Genomic DNA, 16,856 nt, shown 5'->3' with positions numbered 1-16,856 from the left:
TTCAAAGCCATAATCTTTAACTGAAGGTAATCCGATCTCAAGTCAATCTTAAAGAACACCATAAAACTTTGGATCTGATCAAAAAATCATCAAGGCAATGGATTGTAACGACCAGACTGGTCATTTTGAGCTCTAGCGCGTCTTTATGCGGTTTGAGGCCCTGAGTAGCTTCACTTCAGGTAATATGACTTGTACGCATGGTCGGAATTGAATTCCGGAAAGTTCGGAGTTGATTTGGAAAGAGAATTCCTGTTTCGAAAGCTTTAAGTTGGAAGAATTAACTAAGATTGCATTTTTGAGTAAACGACCTCAGAATCGAGATTCGAAGGTTCCAATAGGTTCGTATGATGATTTCAGACTTGGGAGTATGGCCGAATCGGGTTTTGGAAGACCCAGGAACTTTTCGGCACCTATTGTGGAAGTTGGCATTTTTGAAAGAATTTCATAAGTTTGGGTTGAAGTGTATTTCAGTGTTATCGATGTCCATTTGGGATTCCGAGTCTGGGAATAGCTCCGTATGGTGATTATGGTGTTGGGAGAACGATCGAAAGTGAATTCGGAGGTCTGTGGGTCATTTTGGAGTCATTTGGCTAAAGATAGAAATTTGAAGGTTTTTGAGGAGTTTGACCGGAAGTGGACCTTTTGATATCGGGGTCGGATTCCAATTTCGGAAGTTGGAGTAGTTCTGTAATGTCGAATATGACTTGTGTACAAAATTTGAGGTGAATCGGACGTGATTTGATAGGTTTCGGCATCAAATGTAGAAGTGTGATATTTTAAAGTTCATTAACCTTGAATTGGAGTGTGATTCATGGTTTTAGCGTTTTTTGATGTGATTTGAGGCCTCAAACAGGTCCGTGTTATGTTATGGGACTGGTTGGTGTGATTGGATGGGGTCCCGGGGGCCTCGGGTGTGTTTCGGGGTGGTTTTGGATCATTTTGGACTTTTTTTGCAATAGCTGATGCTGGTATCTGGTGTTGTTCTTTGTGTTCCCGAGGATCCTCTCGCGTTCGCAAAGAAGGAATTGGCTTCAGGGACTTTGTTCTTCACGTTCGCGGAGAGATGCCCGCGTTCGCGAAGAACAAAATCTCTGTTGCATAGGTCTGACTTCGGAGGCTCATATCTCGAAATCTATAAAGAATTTGAAGATGATCCAATAATAAAAGTTGTAGCTCTTTATGTATAGTTTTCAGAAAGGTAGATGTAGCATTTGGATTTGCGTACAAAAAGTTATGTCTGGTACACTACAGGCTGTCCGGGAAGACGAAGAAGAAATTTGTGTTGCACAGGGCTGACTTTGGTAGCTTATTTCTCAAAATCTATAAGGAAGTGGGAGATGACCAAAACATGAAATATGTAGATCTTGGTGTCTAGTGTTCAAAACATTAAACCATTTGTCATTTGGAGTTTTGTACAAAAAGTTATGGCCATTATACTAGAGGCTGTCTGAGAAGAGTTTGAAAAATGGTTTTTGGGAATTTTCTTCTTCGCAAACACGACGGGGGTCTCGCGAACGTGAAGAAGAGTCGTCTGGGCAGTGTATAAGTGTAAACAAATGGGTTTGGCTCATTTCATCTCATTTCCTCCATGGAAGCCGGCTTAGAAGCGACTTTGGAGCTCCATTTTCATCATCCATGTCATGGTAAGTGATCCCCACCTATTGCAAGTTAATTACTTGGATTATATCTAGATTTTAATATGAAAAATCATGGGAAATTGGTGAAAATTGGGGTTTTGAAGAAAAATCTAGAAATTTGGTATTCTTGGATTTTGACCACGATTTTGGCACGAAATTGGGAGTAAATTATATATTTGAGTTCGTGAGCTTATGGGTAGACTTTATCTTCGAAAAATTTCGAAATCCGGGCACGTGGGCCCGAGGGCAATTTTGTCATCTTTTCGATCGGGGTTAGGAATTATTATAAATTAGATTGTATTGAGTAATTGATCATATATTGAGTTTACATAATTATTGGATAGTTTTGCAGTAATGTGCATCAATTTGAGATTTTGAAAGGGCATGGAATAACGGTTATGGAACTTCGGAGCCAGGTGAGTCTCCTTTCTAACCTTGAAAGAGGGAATCGTCCCCATAGGTGAATTAATTGGATATGTGCTGCTATTTGCGGGGGCTACGTAAACATGAGGTGCCGAGAGTCCGTGCATAACACCTGTTATGTTTATGTCCGGGCAGTCTAGGACCCAAAAACATGCTTTACTTGTAATACTTGTAACCTTATTGTTAGTTTAAATTGCTTAAATCATATCGAAGTGGAAAATGACTTTCTAAAAGAGTTAAACTTCATTTTCTTGACCTGTAAAAGAGAAATTTACACCTTCTTGAATAATTATTTCCCTGATGAAGTCTTGATTGACTGTTAAAATGTGTGTTTCTATGTGTACCTGCGTCGCATGTTTGATTCACAAGCAGGGTGATTGTTTATTTATATTTGACCGCGTCGCATGTATGATTCGCGAGCGAGGTAATAGATGCATCTATGGTTCGCACCATTTGACCCTCTGGTAGTGCACAATTTAAATATTGTTGGATCGGGCCGTACGACCTCGGCATGATTTGCGCATGCTTGTAATGTTCGCCTTGAGATTTATAAATATTTATATTTGTTCTCCCTGGCCTGAGATAAATGTATAAATTATGAAAAGGAATTTGGAAATTTCCTATGAAAGAAAGAATTGTTAATTTGCTTTATTCTACTGAGTTGCAACCATATTTATAGAATCTTTGATTTATTATATTATTGGCGTATTATTATTTGACCACTAGTAAGTGTCGAAGTCGACCTCTCGTCTCTACTTCTTCGAGATTAGACAGGATACTTACTGAGTGCACGTTGTTTTCGTACTCATGCTACAGTTGTTGTGCATATTATTTGCACAGGCACATGTATCTCTAGTGGCCTAGTGGGGTAGCAGTATGGATGATACAGAGACTAGGTGAGATGCATTCCTCGAGGCGACCCACGGCCGGTATAGTCTCTTACAGTGTATTGTAATTACTTTCTGTCCAATTTGTATTTTGGACAGTTATTATACTTTATTTGATTTCTTAGTGATTGCTTATGCACTTGTGACACCGGGTTCTGGAATGAATATGGGATTATTTAATATTAAGTTTGTTAAAGACATCAATATCTATTCAGTGAAATTCATTACTCATTGTTTAATGCATAAAAGAAACGATTTCGAAAATATTAAAACAAGAAATTACTAGTAAATTGGTGTTGGCTTGCCTGACAATGGTGTTCGGTGCCATCACGACCCTTAGTGGATTTTGGGTCGTGACAACATGGTATCAGAACGCTAGGTTCCCTTAGGTCTCACAAGTCATGAGCAATCTAGCAGAGTCTCGTGGATTGGTACGGAGACATCTGTACTTATCTTCGAGAGGCTACAGGGCTGTTAGGAGCACTTCCCTTCTTGATTCCTCATCGTGCGATTTGATACCTTTAAGGCTCATGCCTTCATTACCTTTCCATTCAATCTTATTCTACGCAAAACGCTGGTCATGAATCGGCGAGTGAGTAATTGTATAGGTACTACGAATGTGGTGCAGGATGTTTATCCCTGCGTGGTTGTTTGAGCTATTGTCGTCGCCTTGTGGAAGGATATTCTATCGTTTCAGCTCAGTAGCCGTACTTCTAGGAGCTCTGAGACTAGGCATAAGTTGCCATGATGCTTATGAACGGTGGTCGCACATTATTGATGTGATGGCAGGATGCTTGCCTACGCGTCGGGGCAGTGAATGACTTGAAGGTAGGTTTACTCAGTGCATGGTTTAGAGAAATCGGTATTTTATTTCCTGCGGAGGAAAGACAATCAGACTAAAAATGATCAGGTTTGGGTTGATGGAGTAACGAGGCTTGGTATTTGCGAGCGTGGTGGAATTTACATCAGCGACGCGGTGTCGTCATCCTCGATTGAATGTGTTAAGTTTGACGATGTTATGATCTTCTTCAATTCGCCTTTAGGCAGGGTATTGTGGAATGGTGTCAGGGAACGGCTATCAGAGATCGTGGGGTGCGGTGGTTCAGGATTGAATCGGTATTTGTAGTGTGACAGATCGAGAAAGATGATCTTCAGAAAGGTTTAAAGTAGTGGCGATCTATTGGTGCAAGTACACAGAGATAGATATTGATTTAAGGCAACAACTGGGCGGCAAAAGGCGAGGAAGGATATGTGGGAAGTGTCATGCGATGGTTAACTTCTAGAAGGCCAGGTGTAAGAAGCGGAGGTCGAGTAGTTTCTTGAAGAGGGGAGTTTGCCCAAAGTGGGAGAGTGGCAGAGTGGCATATGGTTTCGTTGGCAAGATGACTACACCCCCTTGAGGAAAGTTTGGAGTGATTTGGGAACTTTAGTGGACAGTGAATGGGTCTACGAGCTTAATTTGAAATATTGGCTAGCATACCGCGGGAGATTTGATATAACAAGAAGGAGTTGCTTGATGTGAAGAAGGATACAACATGACTTTGAATTGGAAGATATTATCGCACATTTAGTTGATGCCCATAAGAAGTGAATGGACTAGTACAATTGGTGAATGAGTACGGACTCAGGATGGGTTATTTACGTCGTAGTGATTGTACCCCGTGCAGCGATATTGGAAGATATCGGCGCCTAGTTTCCACAGTTGGGGTTGTCTCCGGTGAGCGAATCAACGGTCGTGTGGTAGGCAAAGCTTTTGCGGAGGATTCTACTGGCTACGATAAGGAGATCGATCATGTGAATGTGGTTAATGATTCAGATTATTCATAAAGGGTTTTATAGAAGGATCTCAGGGAATTTGGCGGTTGATTGCGCAAGGTTATGTCAATAAGAGACAAGAATCTTGGTGGGTTCGGAGTTGTGTAATAGTGGCTTCAAGCCAAGTGGGAGAGTCCCACCGCCTATGGTTGGATTGCATGGTCGTCTATTTGTGAGATTTCCGGTTATTAGCATATGGATGGGTTGTTTCAGCTAAGGGAAAGGAACATAAGAGGTAGTTTGAGCAGAGGAATTGTTAAAGGTGTGCTATAGTTGGCCTTATTGACTCATGTTCAGACTTGGGGAAGGGTACAAGATTTATGCCTTGGGTAGATGCGGATTTCAAGGAAAGTGATTCAGCCGGGTGCTTCATCGAGAGGGTGCTCATGTGGTAGAAGATTCATGGAGTTGATTATATTCGGGACCAAGTCAGAGTGGGTGGCTCTCAACAACGGTCCTAGTGGATTCAAAAGTTATAGTGTGGTGCCTAATGATTTCGAGCCCATAAGTATGGTTAAGAATCGAGCTTTTGCAGCAGAGTATGAAAAGAGGCTTGGAATGTTCTATGATATCTTCGGCTTATAGTGTAACATTTGTAGGAAAGAGAGAAGATGACTTCGGGTTCATAGGGGAATTATCAAAATGGGTGTGTCAGTTGAAGTTGTGAATGTACGTGCAAGGAGGGTATGAAACGGTTCATGGGTTTGGAGACAAGGGGGTCTCATGGAATAGGGTCACTCAAGATGAGTGCGGATTTAGGTTGGTGATGTAAGGAATGGAGCTAATATTATCTCTGAGACAAGATAAGGATTAATAAAAAGAAGTTAGATTGGTTAACCATGGTTGAATTGGTATAATGGTGGCGGTAATCAGTTCCTTCAGCGTGATTAAGTTGTGCATGTGATTTATGGTGGTGCGTGCGAGGCTCGACGGCCGCGGTAATTGATTTTAGTTGGAAGTATTCAAGTAGTATGGCATGTATGTGTAGGTGGATCCCGGAAAGGTTATGGTGGTTCAGACCACTACTTGAGGATTTGAATGTTCCACGGTTATGAGAAGTTATTTGCGTGTTGCTATGGTTCTCTTGGAATGAGTTAAGTAAAAGGTTCTGTATAATGAAATGTATACTCTATTAGTGGTTCAAGAGTTATGGTGAAATCCTTATACTGTCGCATATTGGCATGTTAGGTGCAGTGAGCGGCATGAGGAACCGAGGTTGTGGTGCGGTGTTGGCAAGGATGTTTGCGGTCCGGTGTTGGAAAGGATGTCACAAGCTCGGAGGAGCAGGAAAGGGATTTGAATGATAGAGTAAGCTGGTATTGTCTTTAGCGTCACCTGAGATCGGTGTTTTGTGAAAAAGGCTTTGCATCCTGGTTATGGAATCTTGATCGCTTTTCAGCGTTAGTGGGGCCGGTGGTATGGATGTGCAGACTTGTTACCTGGTGCGAAAGGTCGTGAGAGCGCATCCTATGGGAAGGTTGTATTGGTGTGACATGTAGTCACTTGATTGATTGAAGATTTAAACCAAATATGAAGATTTCGGTAATACCACTAATTTGAGAACTTATGCCTGGAGGGCACTCAATTTATAAGGTTGTGGACGATGGAGGTTTACTCCAGTTATGATGGTTGTCCTTGTGAGTTATAGGAAAAAGGGTTATTATGGACCCAGGAAAGACTATTGGCCTAGTTCGGTAAGATCAGAATCAGCTTGAGGTTTGTGAATGGATTTAAATATGAATATGGGCTCTACATCAGGCCAGATGTGTTCATTTCAGCATAGCGTCCCTTATGGAGGAGTATTCGAATGTGGGATGTTGTTTCGTCGTCAGGTATTTCATGTAATATTGTATTGTGCCGTGTGAGTTGTGAAACGGCTTGATAAATTTCTTATGCGTTGAGGTTTCGTGTAGCGATGGTGTCATATGAGCAGGATGACTCTTGAGATTCAGATCATATATTGCACCTCAGTTGTGCTTGAGTTTTGTAGCTTATGGCTACATGTCTCTCCAGGGTTGGTATTATGCACTTAGTGTGCTTGTGACCAATATTCGGTATTTTGTTGTAATGAGCAATTTAGCTCGATGTGTATCTCCCTATGTGAATTTTATGTGTGGATTGGGTGGCACGCCGCCATTGGTATGTTATTTGGATCGGGTTGCACGCCGCAACAGTGTGATATTGAATACAACCTTCTATATTCTATTTTTGTGTGTCTTGTTCCCACTTTCTGAGGAAAGTTCATATTAGTGCGTGAGTTGACTAGTCCCTTTCAGAGTTCGTTTTCCTTATATATCACATTCGAGTTCATAGCCTATTGGCACATTGTGGCATTATATGAGACTTTTGATCATGTCCAGGGTAGCTTATTGCCTGAGCAGTTCGTATTGGGTTAGACGAGATCATTGGATTTAGGATCAATGCAATCTGATTATATGAAGTATATTAAGGAGCAAAGACCATTATTTGGTTCATAATGAGGTAATGGTTCTTGTCAGGAGTATAGACTCAATGATTGTTGACTCGATAGTTGGTTATGAATTTCTACACATCTCTTCCGTCGTGGCGGCATTGCGAGAGTTGGAACAAGACTTATATATGTCATGGGGTGCATTGTGAGCATCAGAATCGGGAAATGTCGGCTATTATGATCAGAGAGTGTTATTATGGTCTTGTGAATGATGTGGTGCATGGTGTGAATTCAGCAAGGGTGTGCAGTCATGTTCTGGTACAACGTGTGGTGATTGATACGGTTTTCATATGTTGAAAGCAGGCCTGGCAGAGAATTTCAGATGTTGAAACTGGGCTCTAAGGCTTATTTGCCTAAATGAAAGAGGTTATCTTTAGATTTGATCGAGCTAATGTGCCCAACTGAGTTGTGGTAGCACGGATAGGTGCACGAGGTATTAAGCAGCGATTTCAGACTACTTCAGTGCAGTTCTCAGCACATTCGTGGACGAACGTATGTTTAAGTGGGAGAGAATGTAACGACCCGACCGGTCATTTTGAGCTCTAGCACGTCGTTCAGCGGTTTGAGGCCCTGAGTAGCTTCACTTCAGGTATTATGACTTGTACGCATGGTCGGAATTGAATTCCAGGAAGTTCGGAGTTGATTTGGAAAGAGAATTCCCGTTTCGAAAGCTTTAAGTTGGAAGAATTGACTAAGATTGGATTTTTGAGTAAACGACCTCAGAATCCAAATTTGAAGGTTCCAACTGGTTCGTATGATGATTTTGGACTTGGGCGTATGCCCGAATCGGGTTTTGGAAGACCCGGGAACGTTTCGGCACCTATTGTGGAAGTTGGCATTTTTGAAAGAATTTTATAAGTTTGGGTTGAAGTGCATTTCAGTGTTATCGATGTCCGTTTGGGAATCCGAGTCTGCGAATAGCTCCGTATGGTGATTCTGGTGTTGGGAGCGCGATCGAAAGTGAATTCGGAGGTCCGTGGGTCATTTTGGAGTCATTTGGCTAAAGAAAGAAATTTGAAGGTTTTTGAGGAGTTTGACCGGAAGTGGACTTTTTGATATCGGGGTCGGATTCCGATTTTGGAAGTTGGAGTAGGTCCGTAATGTCGAATATGACTTGTGTGAAAAATTTGAGGTCAATTGGACGTGATTTGATAGGTTTCGGCATCAAATGTAGAAGTTTGAAATTCTAAAGTTCATTAACCTTGAATTGGAGTGTGATTCATGGTTTTAGCGTTGTTTGATGTGATTTGAGGCCTCAAACAGGTCCGTGTTATGTTATGGGACTGGTTGGTGTGATTGGATGGGGTCCCGGGGGCCTCGGGTGTGTTTCGGGGTGGTTTTGGATCATTTTGGACTTTTTTTGCAATAGTTGATGCAGGTATCTGGTGTTGTTCTTCGCGTTCGGGAGGATACACTCGCGTTCGCGAAGAAGGATTTGGCTTAAGGGACTTTGTTATTTGCGTTCGCGAAGAGATACTCGCGTTCGCGCAGAACGAAATCTCTGTTGCACAGGTCTGACTTCGGAAGTTCAGATCTCGCAATATATAAAGAATTTGAAGATGATCTAAAAACAGAAGTTGTATCCCTTTGTGTCTAGTTTTCAGAAAGGTAAATTATTTAGCATTTGTATTTGTGTACAAAAAGTTATGTTTGGTACACTACAGGCTGTCCGGGAAGATGAAGAAGAAATTTGTGTTGCACAGGGCTGACTTTGGCAGCTTATATCTCAATATGTAAGGAATTGGGAGATGACTGAAATATGAAAGTCGTAGATCTTGGTGTCTAGTGTTCAAAACATTAAACCATTTGTCATTTGGAGTTTTGTACAAAACATTATGGCCATTATACTAGAGGGTGTTTGAGAAGAGTTTGAAAAATGGTTTTTTGGAATTTTCTTCTTCTCGAACGCGACGGGTGTCTGGCGAACGCGAAGAAGAGTCGTCTGGGCAGTGTATAAGTGTAAAGAAATGGGTTTGGCTCATTTCATCTCATTTCCTCCATGGAAGCCGGCCTAGGAGCGACTTTGGAGCTCCATTTTCATCATCTATGTCTTGGTAAGTGATTCCCACCTATTTCAAGTTAATTACTAGGATTATATCTAGATTTTAACATGGAAAATCATGGGAAATTAGTGAAAATTTGGGTTTTGAAGAAAAACCTAGAAATTTGATATTCTTGGATTTTGACCACGATTTTGGCACGAAATTGGGAGTAAATTATATATTTGAGTTCCTGAGGTTATGGGTAGACTTTATCTTCGAAAAATTTCGAAATCCAGGCACGTGGGCCCGAGGGTAATTTTGTCAACTTTTCGATCGGGGTTAGGAATTGTTATAAATTGGATTGTAATGAGTAATTGATCATATATTAATGAGTTTATATAATTATTGGCTAGTTTTGGAGCAATGTGCATCAATTTGAGTTTTCGGAAGGGCATGGAATAACGGTTATGGAACTTCGGAGCGAGGTGAGTCTCCTTTCTAACCTTGTAAGAGGGAATTGTCCCCATAGGTGAATTAATTGGATATGTGCTGCTATTTGCGGGGGCTACGTACGTACGAGGTGATGAGAGTCCGTGCGTAGCTACTATTATGCTTATGCCCGGGTAGTCTAGGACCCAAAAATATGTTTTACTTGTAATACGTGTAACCTTATTGCTAGTTTAAATTGCTTAAATCATATCGAAGTTGCAAATGACTTTCTAAAAGAGTTAAACTTCATTTTCTTGACTTGTAAAAGAGAAATTTACACCTCCATGAATAATTGTTTCCCTGATGAAGTCCTGATTGATTGTTAAAATGTGTGTTTCTATGTGTACCTGCGTCGCATGTATGATTCGCGAGCAGGGTGATTATTTATTTATATTTGACCGCGTCGCATGTATGATTCGTGAGCGGGGTGATAGATGCATCTATGGTTCGCGCCATTCGACCCTCTTGCAGTGCACGATTTAAATATTGTTGGATCGGGCCGTACGACCTCGGCATGATTTGCGCATGCTTGTAATGTTTGCCTTGAGATTTATAAATATTTATATTTGTTCTCCCTGGCCTGAGATAAATGTATAAATTATGAAAAGGAATTTGGAAATTTCCTATGAAGAAAGAATTGTTTATTTGCTTTATTCTACTGAGTTGCAACCATGTTTATAAAATCTTTGATTTATTATATTATTGGCGTATTATTATTGGACCACTAGTAAGTGTCGAAGTCGACCTCTCGTCTCTACTTCTTCGAGATTAGACGGGATACTTACTGAGTACACGTTGTTTTCGTACTCATGCTACAGTTGCTGTGCATTTTTGTTGCACATGCACATGTATCTCTAGTGGTCTAGTGGACGTAGCAGCATGGATGATACGAAGACTAGGTGAGCTGCATTCCTCAAGGTGACCAGCAGCCAGTATAGTCTCTTTCAGTATATTGTAATTACTTTCTGTCCAATTTGTATTCTGGACAGTTATTGTACTTTATTTAATTTTTTAGTGATTGCTCATGCACTTGTGACACCGGGTTCTGGGATGATTATGGGATTATTTAATATTAAGTTTGTTAAAGACATCAATATCTATTCAGTGAAATACATTACTCATTGTTTAATGTATAAAAGAAACGATTTCAAAAATATTAAAACAAGAAATTACTAGTAAATTGGTGTTGGCTTGCCTGACAATGGTGTCCGGCGCCATCACGACCCTTAGTAGATTTTGGGTCGTGACATGGATACTTGTTCTTGATAGTATCTGTATTCAACTGCCTATAATTAATATACAACCTCATACTACCATTTTTCTTCTTCACAAATAGCACTGGCGTGCCCCAAGGAGATATACTCGATCTAATGAATCCTTTATCAAGAAAATCTTGCAAATGTTTCTTGGTGATGCGATATGGTGGAATAGATATGGATGAGTGCCCGGAACCAAGTACAAAATCAATATTCTGATCTGATGGCATACCCGACAAATCCATAAGAAATACCTCTGAAGACTCCCTCACCACCGATACTGAATCCATGGAAGGAACCTCTGTGCTAGAATCTCAAAAAAAGCCAATTATGCTAGACATCCCTTTTCAACCATATATTGAGCCTTCAAAAATGATATCACCTTACTGTAGAATGACCAAGTGACCCTCACCACTCTACTATAGGCAATTCTAGCATAGCCAAAGTCACAGTCTTGGCATGACATCTAAGATAGCATGATATGGTGATAACCAATCCATGCCAAGAATCACCTCAAAATCAGCCATGTACAATAATAAGTGATCAACCATAGTATCAGACCCATTGATAGTAACCATACAAGAATGATAGACACGATCCACCACAGTAGAATCTTTAACAGGTATAGACACATAAACAGGAATATCCAAAGAATCACGAGGCATATCCAAATATAACGCAAAATAGGATGACACATACAAACAAGTAGAACCCGAATCAAACAATGCTGAAGCATCTCTATGACAGACCAAAATAATACCTATAATGACTGCATCAAACGCAATCGCCTTAGGCCTACCAAGGAAAGAATAACAACGAGCATGGACTCCACCTCATGGACGATCTCTACCCGCCTGACCTCCACATCTATCTAGTTGTGCAAGTAGAGTAGCAACTAGCATGGGAATCATAGTTTGGGTGCCTTGCTGAGATGCACTCATTCTAAGCCTAGGTCAATCCTTCCTCATGTGCCTCAAATCCCCATACTTAAAACAAGCTCTCTGCTGACATAGTTGTTGGAATTGAGCCTGTGCCGGATGACTGGAATATCCACTGTAAGGACTATGTGCAGGAGGTGCATTGAACAATGATTGCCCTAGAAGAGTACTCTAAAACACACAACTAGTTGGAGCACCACGTGAAGTCTTAGTGAACTGTCCTACTGGAATAGTTTCTACCATGATGACCCTTGCCCCCATAGTAGGCACCATTAAATCGTCCAGTATCACGAAGCTTCTTGGACTCTCTGTCCTCCCTCTCCAATCCCCATATATTCTCTAACCCCCTAGAAATTTCTATAGCCTGGTGAAAGTTAGTCTCAGTCTCAAACTCTCATGTCATCGCAAACCTAAGACTGTAGCTAAAACCCTAGTCAAATCTCAGTACCCTATCCTTCTCAGTAGGAACCAGAAAAGTTGCATAGCTTGAAAACCATGTGAGCCTCATCTCATACTGGATAACAATCATACCCTCCTTCTACAAGTGCTTTAACTAGTTGCGCAACTCATATCTCCTGGTGAATGGAGTGAACTTCTCTATGAAGAGAGTTGAAAACTGAGCCTATGTAAGAGGATGTGACCCTAATGGTCTGCATGCTCATACATCTGCCACCACTTCTTGGCTAGCCCTCTCAACTAAAATATAGTAAAATCAACTCCATTGGACTCCACAAGTCCTAATTTGCATAGAATCTCATGATACCTGTACAAGAACTCCTGAGCATCTGCTGTAGGATTACCAGTATAACATGGAGGATCTAACTTCTAGAACCGATCCATCCTCTTCTACTTCTCCATAGTCATAGCAGGTCTAACCTCGGGCCTGAATGTAGCAACATGCCAAACTATCCCAATCGATGGAATAACTAGAACTTCTGTTGTATAAAACATAGCAGTGGCCTGCTCCGGAGTGTGAATAGTTGGGGTCTGAGCCCCCCATCCAGTCTGAGTAGTAGATGAAATCATAGGGATCATACCGACCTATGCCAAGCCATCAAAGTAACTAAAGATCCAGACCATAGTGTCGTGAAGCACTAGGGTAACAATAAAACCCTTGGGAACTTGAGTCGGACTCGGTGGAACATCATGAACTGGAGCTTGATCCTCAATTGGAGCTATATGTGGCTCCTCAGAAACTGATTTAGCACGAGGAACTACAAGTGCTCCGCCTCTCACATGTGCAGTCGTACATGGTGTGGTCTAACTCTAGCCTTACCTAGACCTCTGCCTCTCCCAGCTCTAGCTTGAGGTACTGAATCTTGCTTGGCTACTACGATTGAATGTGTTCCCACCATCTATGAGAGAATAGAAGAGCAAATATTCACACTTTAGGATGAAATAATGTCCATGCGATAGAGATAAGAAGAAAGTAAAGTTTTCTAATTGTTCCATAGCCTCTCGAAGATAAGTACAGACGTATCTTTTTGATATGTAAGACACTACTAGACATGCTCATGACCCGTAAAACCTATGAACCTAGAGCTCCGATATCTTTGTCACAACCCAAATTCCCACCAACGGTCGTGATGGAACATAAAATCCTCGAGGACTAGGTAAGCCAACATGTAACATAGATCAAACTAAACTAAACGAGATATAATATAACTTAAATAGCATAAATAGCAAAATAAGTCTTTAAGAATAGAAAGCATAAGACACTACAATATCAAATCCCCTAAAATCTGGTAGTACAGAGTCATGAGCTTTATATCAAAATACAATTGAATCTCCCAATAATACAATACTATTTGAATACAAATAACAATATGAATTGGAAGGGGACTCCAAGGGTCTACGAGCGATCATTCAGTACTACCTCGAGTTTCCTCTGACAGCTACAAGGCTCACTACTGAAGTCCGCAACTCCTAATATCCGGATCTATACAAAAATATACAGAAGTGTAGTATAAGTACGGGACAACGTGTACTCAGTAAGTATTAAGATTAACCTTAGTGAAGCAGTGACAATATTCAAGTCATGAGATATCCACTAATCAAATAAACTTGTACAATTTATAATTTTTCATAAAAAACTATGACAAAAGATGCAATATTATCAAAGATTATATCAAGAGATATCAACTCAACATAGATAGTTCAATCTCGACTAATAAGTCAAAAGAATATAATAGAGGCATTTCGTAGCATGTTAGAATTCAACACAGAAAGCACATAGAATGCATAATAAGGCATAGAGATTCACTTGAATGGTCAAAGTTTCCACCATTATTCTAAAAACTCACAATCATCGGATTCTATATCAGCATCAACCAAACATTTGTCAATTTATCATAATCTATGTGTACGCCATCAAGAGAGAAATATGAGAGGGCGATTGTAACGACCCTACCGGTCGTTTTTCTTTCTAGAACCCTGTTTCCTTAAATAAGACTCTCCGTACGTACTTTTAGTGTTTTATGACTTGCGGGGATGGTTAGTTCGGGATTTGGAAGGGTTCGGGTTGAAATCGGAATACTTGGTTCCTTAAGGTTGGCTAAAAAGGCTAAGTTTGACTTCGATCAACATTTTGAGTAAATGACCTCGAAATTGGGATTTGACGGCTGGACTAGGTTCTTATGATGAATTCGGACTTGGGTGTATGTTCGGATCGGGTTTTTGATGGACCGGGAGCATGTCGGCACCTAATAGTGAAAGTTTACTCTTTGAAGGTTTTAAAGTTCTTTAAATTTGGTTTGGAGTAGGTTTTGGTGTTATCAAGTTCCAATTGGGATTCCAAGATCGGAATAGTTCCATATGGTGATTTAAGACTTGCACAAAAAATTTGGTATCATTCCAAGCTCCTTGGGGTTGGCCTCGTCCCACCATAGTGACCGAGACTAGGAGTTTCTTGGGGTTGGCAGGTTATTATTGCGGGTTTGTGGAGGGCTTCTCATCTATTGCATCACCTTTGACTAGATTGACCCAGAAGGGTGCTCCATTCCGTTGGTCTGATGATTGTGAGGTGAGCTTTTAGAAGCTCAAGACCGCATTGACTTCAACACCGGTGTTAGTGTTGCCTTCCGATTCAGGGACGTATACTGTGTATTGCGACGCTTCACGCATTGGTTTGGGTTGTGTATTAATGCAGGAGGGGCGAGTTATTGCATATGCTTCACGTCAGTTGAAGCCCCATGAGAAGAATTATCCTATACACGACTCGGAGTTGGCCATGATTGTTCATGCTCTTAAGATCTGGAGGCATTATCTTTATGGGGTGTCCTGTGAGGTTTACACCGATCATCGTAGCTTGTAGCATTTGTTCAAGCAGAGGATCTCAATTTGAGGTAGTGCAGGTGGCTTGAGTTACTGAAGGACTATGATATTACAATTCTTTACCCTCTGAGCAAGGCAAATGTAGTTGTGGATGCCTTGAGCAGGAAGGTGGAGAGTATGGATATCTTGGCATTCATTTCAGCAAATGAGAGGCCATTATCTTTGGACATGAGATTGGATATTTCAGAGCCCAGTTGACTTCTTGCATACATCGTCCAGTCTTCACTATTAGAGTAGATCAAGGATCGTCAGTTTGATGATCCACACTTGTTGGTTCTCAGAGAGACGGTACTACAGGGTGGTGCTAAGGAGGTTACTAATAGCAAGGATGGTGTTCTGTGCTCCAAGGTCGTCTATGTGTTCCTAATGTTGATGGGCTGAGGGAAAGGATTCTATAGGAGGCACAGAGTTCTCGGTATTCTATTCATCCAAATGCTACGAAGATTTATCGCGACCTGCGGCAACATTATTGGTGGTGGCGGATGAAGGAGAATATAATTGAGAATGTTGTTCAGGAGACTATATGGAAGGGTACTAGGGCACGAGATGTAGATGGGTTTAAACTATGGTACTCAGGGAGCGCTGGGGGAAAGAATGGGGTAGGTATTATAGTAGACAGGGACCTAAGGAAGCTCGTGGTTGAGGTTATGAGGGTAAATGATAGGTTGATAAGTATTAAGCTAGTAGTTGGTGGGTTTACTGTAAACGTGATTAGTGCATATGCTCTTCAGGTAGGTTTGGACCAGGAGGTCAAGAAGGAATTCCAGGAGGATTTGGACAAGATGGTGCATAGTATCCCGCATACAGAGAAGTTGTTCATTGGCGGAGATTTCAATGGTCATATTGGGGCTAGTGCTAGGGGTTATGATGATGTGCATGGCGGGTACGATTTTGGGGATAGGAATGAGGGAGCTAATTCACTGTTGGATTTTGCTAGAGCTTTTGATTTCGTTATAGCTAACTCGAGTTTTCCGAAGAGGGAAGAGCACTTGGTCACTTTCAGAAATTCAATGGGCAAGACTCAGATTGATTACCTTCTTTGCAGGAAAGGCGATAAAGGTCTATGCACTGACTGCAAAGTCATCCCAAGTGAGCACCTCACGACTCTACATAGGCTCCTAGTTATGGGCCTAGAGATCAAGAGGAGTAGGAGGAAGAGGGCGGGGTGCAAGAAACCTAAGATCAAATGGGGTAACTTGACCAAGGACAAAGCTCAGGAGTTAGGGGAGAAGTTGATGGCTATGAGGGCCTAGATGAGTATGGGGGACGCGTCTAGTATGTGGTTCACGACTGCAGATTGCATTAGGGTAGCTGCTAGAGAGGTCTTAGGGGTCACGAAGGGCTCTCCTGGGAGTCATAAAGGGGACTGGTGGTGGAATGGAGAGGTTCATGGTAAAGTGAAAGCTAAGAAAGCTGCTTATTTGAAGCTAGTAGAGAGTACAAACGAGGAGAAAAAAAGGACTTATCGGGAGTGTTACAAAAAGGAAAAGAAAGAGGCAAAGTTAGCAGTTACGACGGCTAAGAATGCAGCGTTTGCTCGTTTGTATGAGGAGCTCGAGGGCAAAGGCAGGGACAAGAGGTTGTACCGGTTGGTCAAGGTGAGGCAGAGCAAAGCCCGCGACTTAG

At 41.4% G+C, this 16,856-nt stretch overlaps 1 protein-coding gene across 1 annotated transcript; it reads left to right on the top strand.

The window, feature by feature from the left end:
* The first annotated feature begins 15,712 nt into the window (after positions 1–15,712).
* On the top strand, positions 15,713–16,483 carry LOC109212425 (craniofacial development protein 2-like). The gene has a single exon (XM_019376077.1). It carries the CDS (start codon positions 15,713–15,715, stop codon positions 16,481–16,483), a length of 771 nt encoding a protein of 256 aa, XP_019231622.1.
* The last annotated feature ends 373 nt before the right edge of the window (positions 16,484–16,856 follow it).

Source organism: Nicotiana attenuata, unplaced genomic scaffold, assembly GCF_001879085.1.
Source record: "Nicotiana attenuata strain UT unplaced genomic scaffold, NIATTr2, whole genome shotgun sequence".
Classification (NCBI taxonomy): Eukaryota; Viridiplantae; Streptophyta; class Magnoliopsida; order Solanales; family Solanaceae; genus Nicotiana; species Nicotiana attenuata.
Note: the sequence above shows the minus strand (reverse complement) of the source record. Positions and strands in the feature narration are given on the sequence as shown.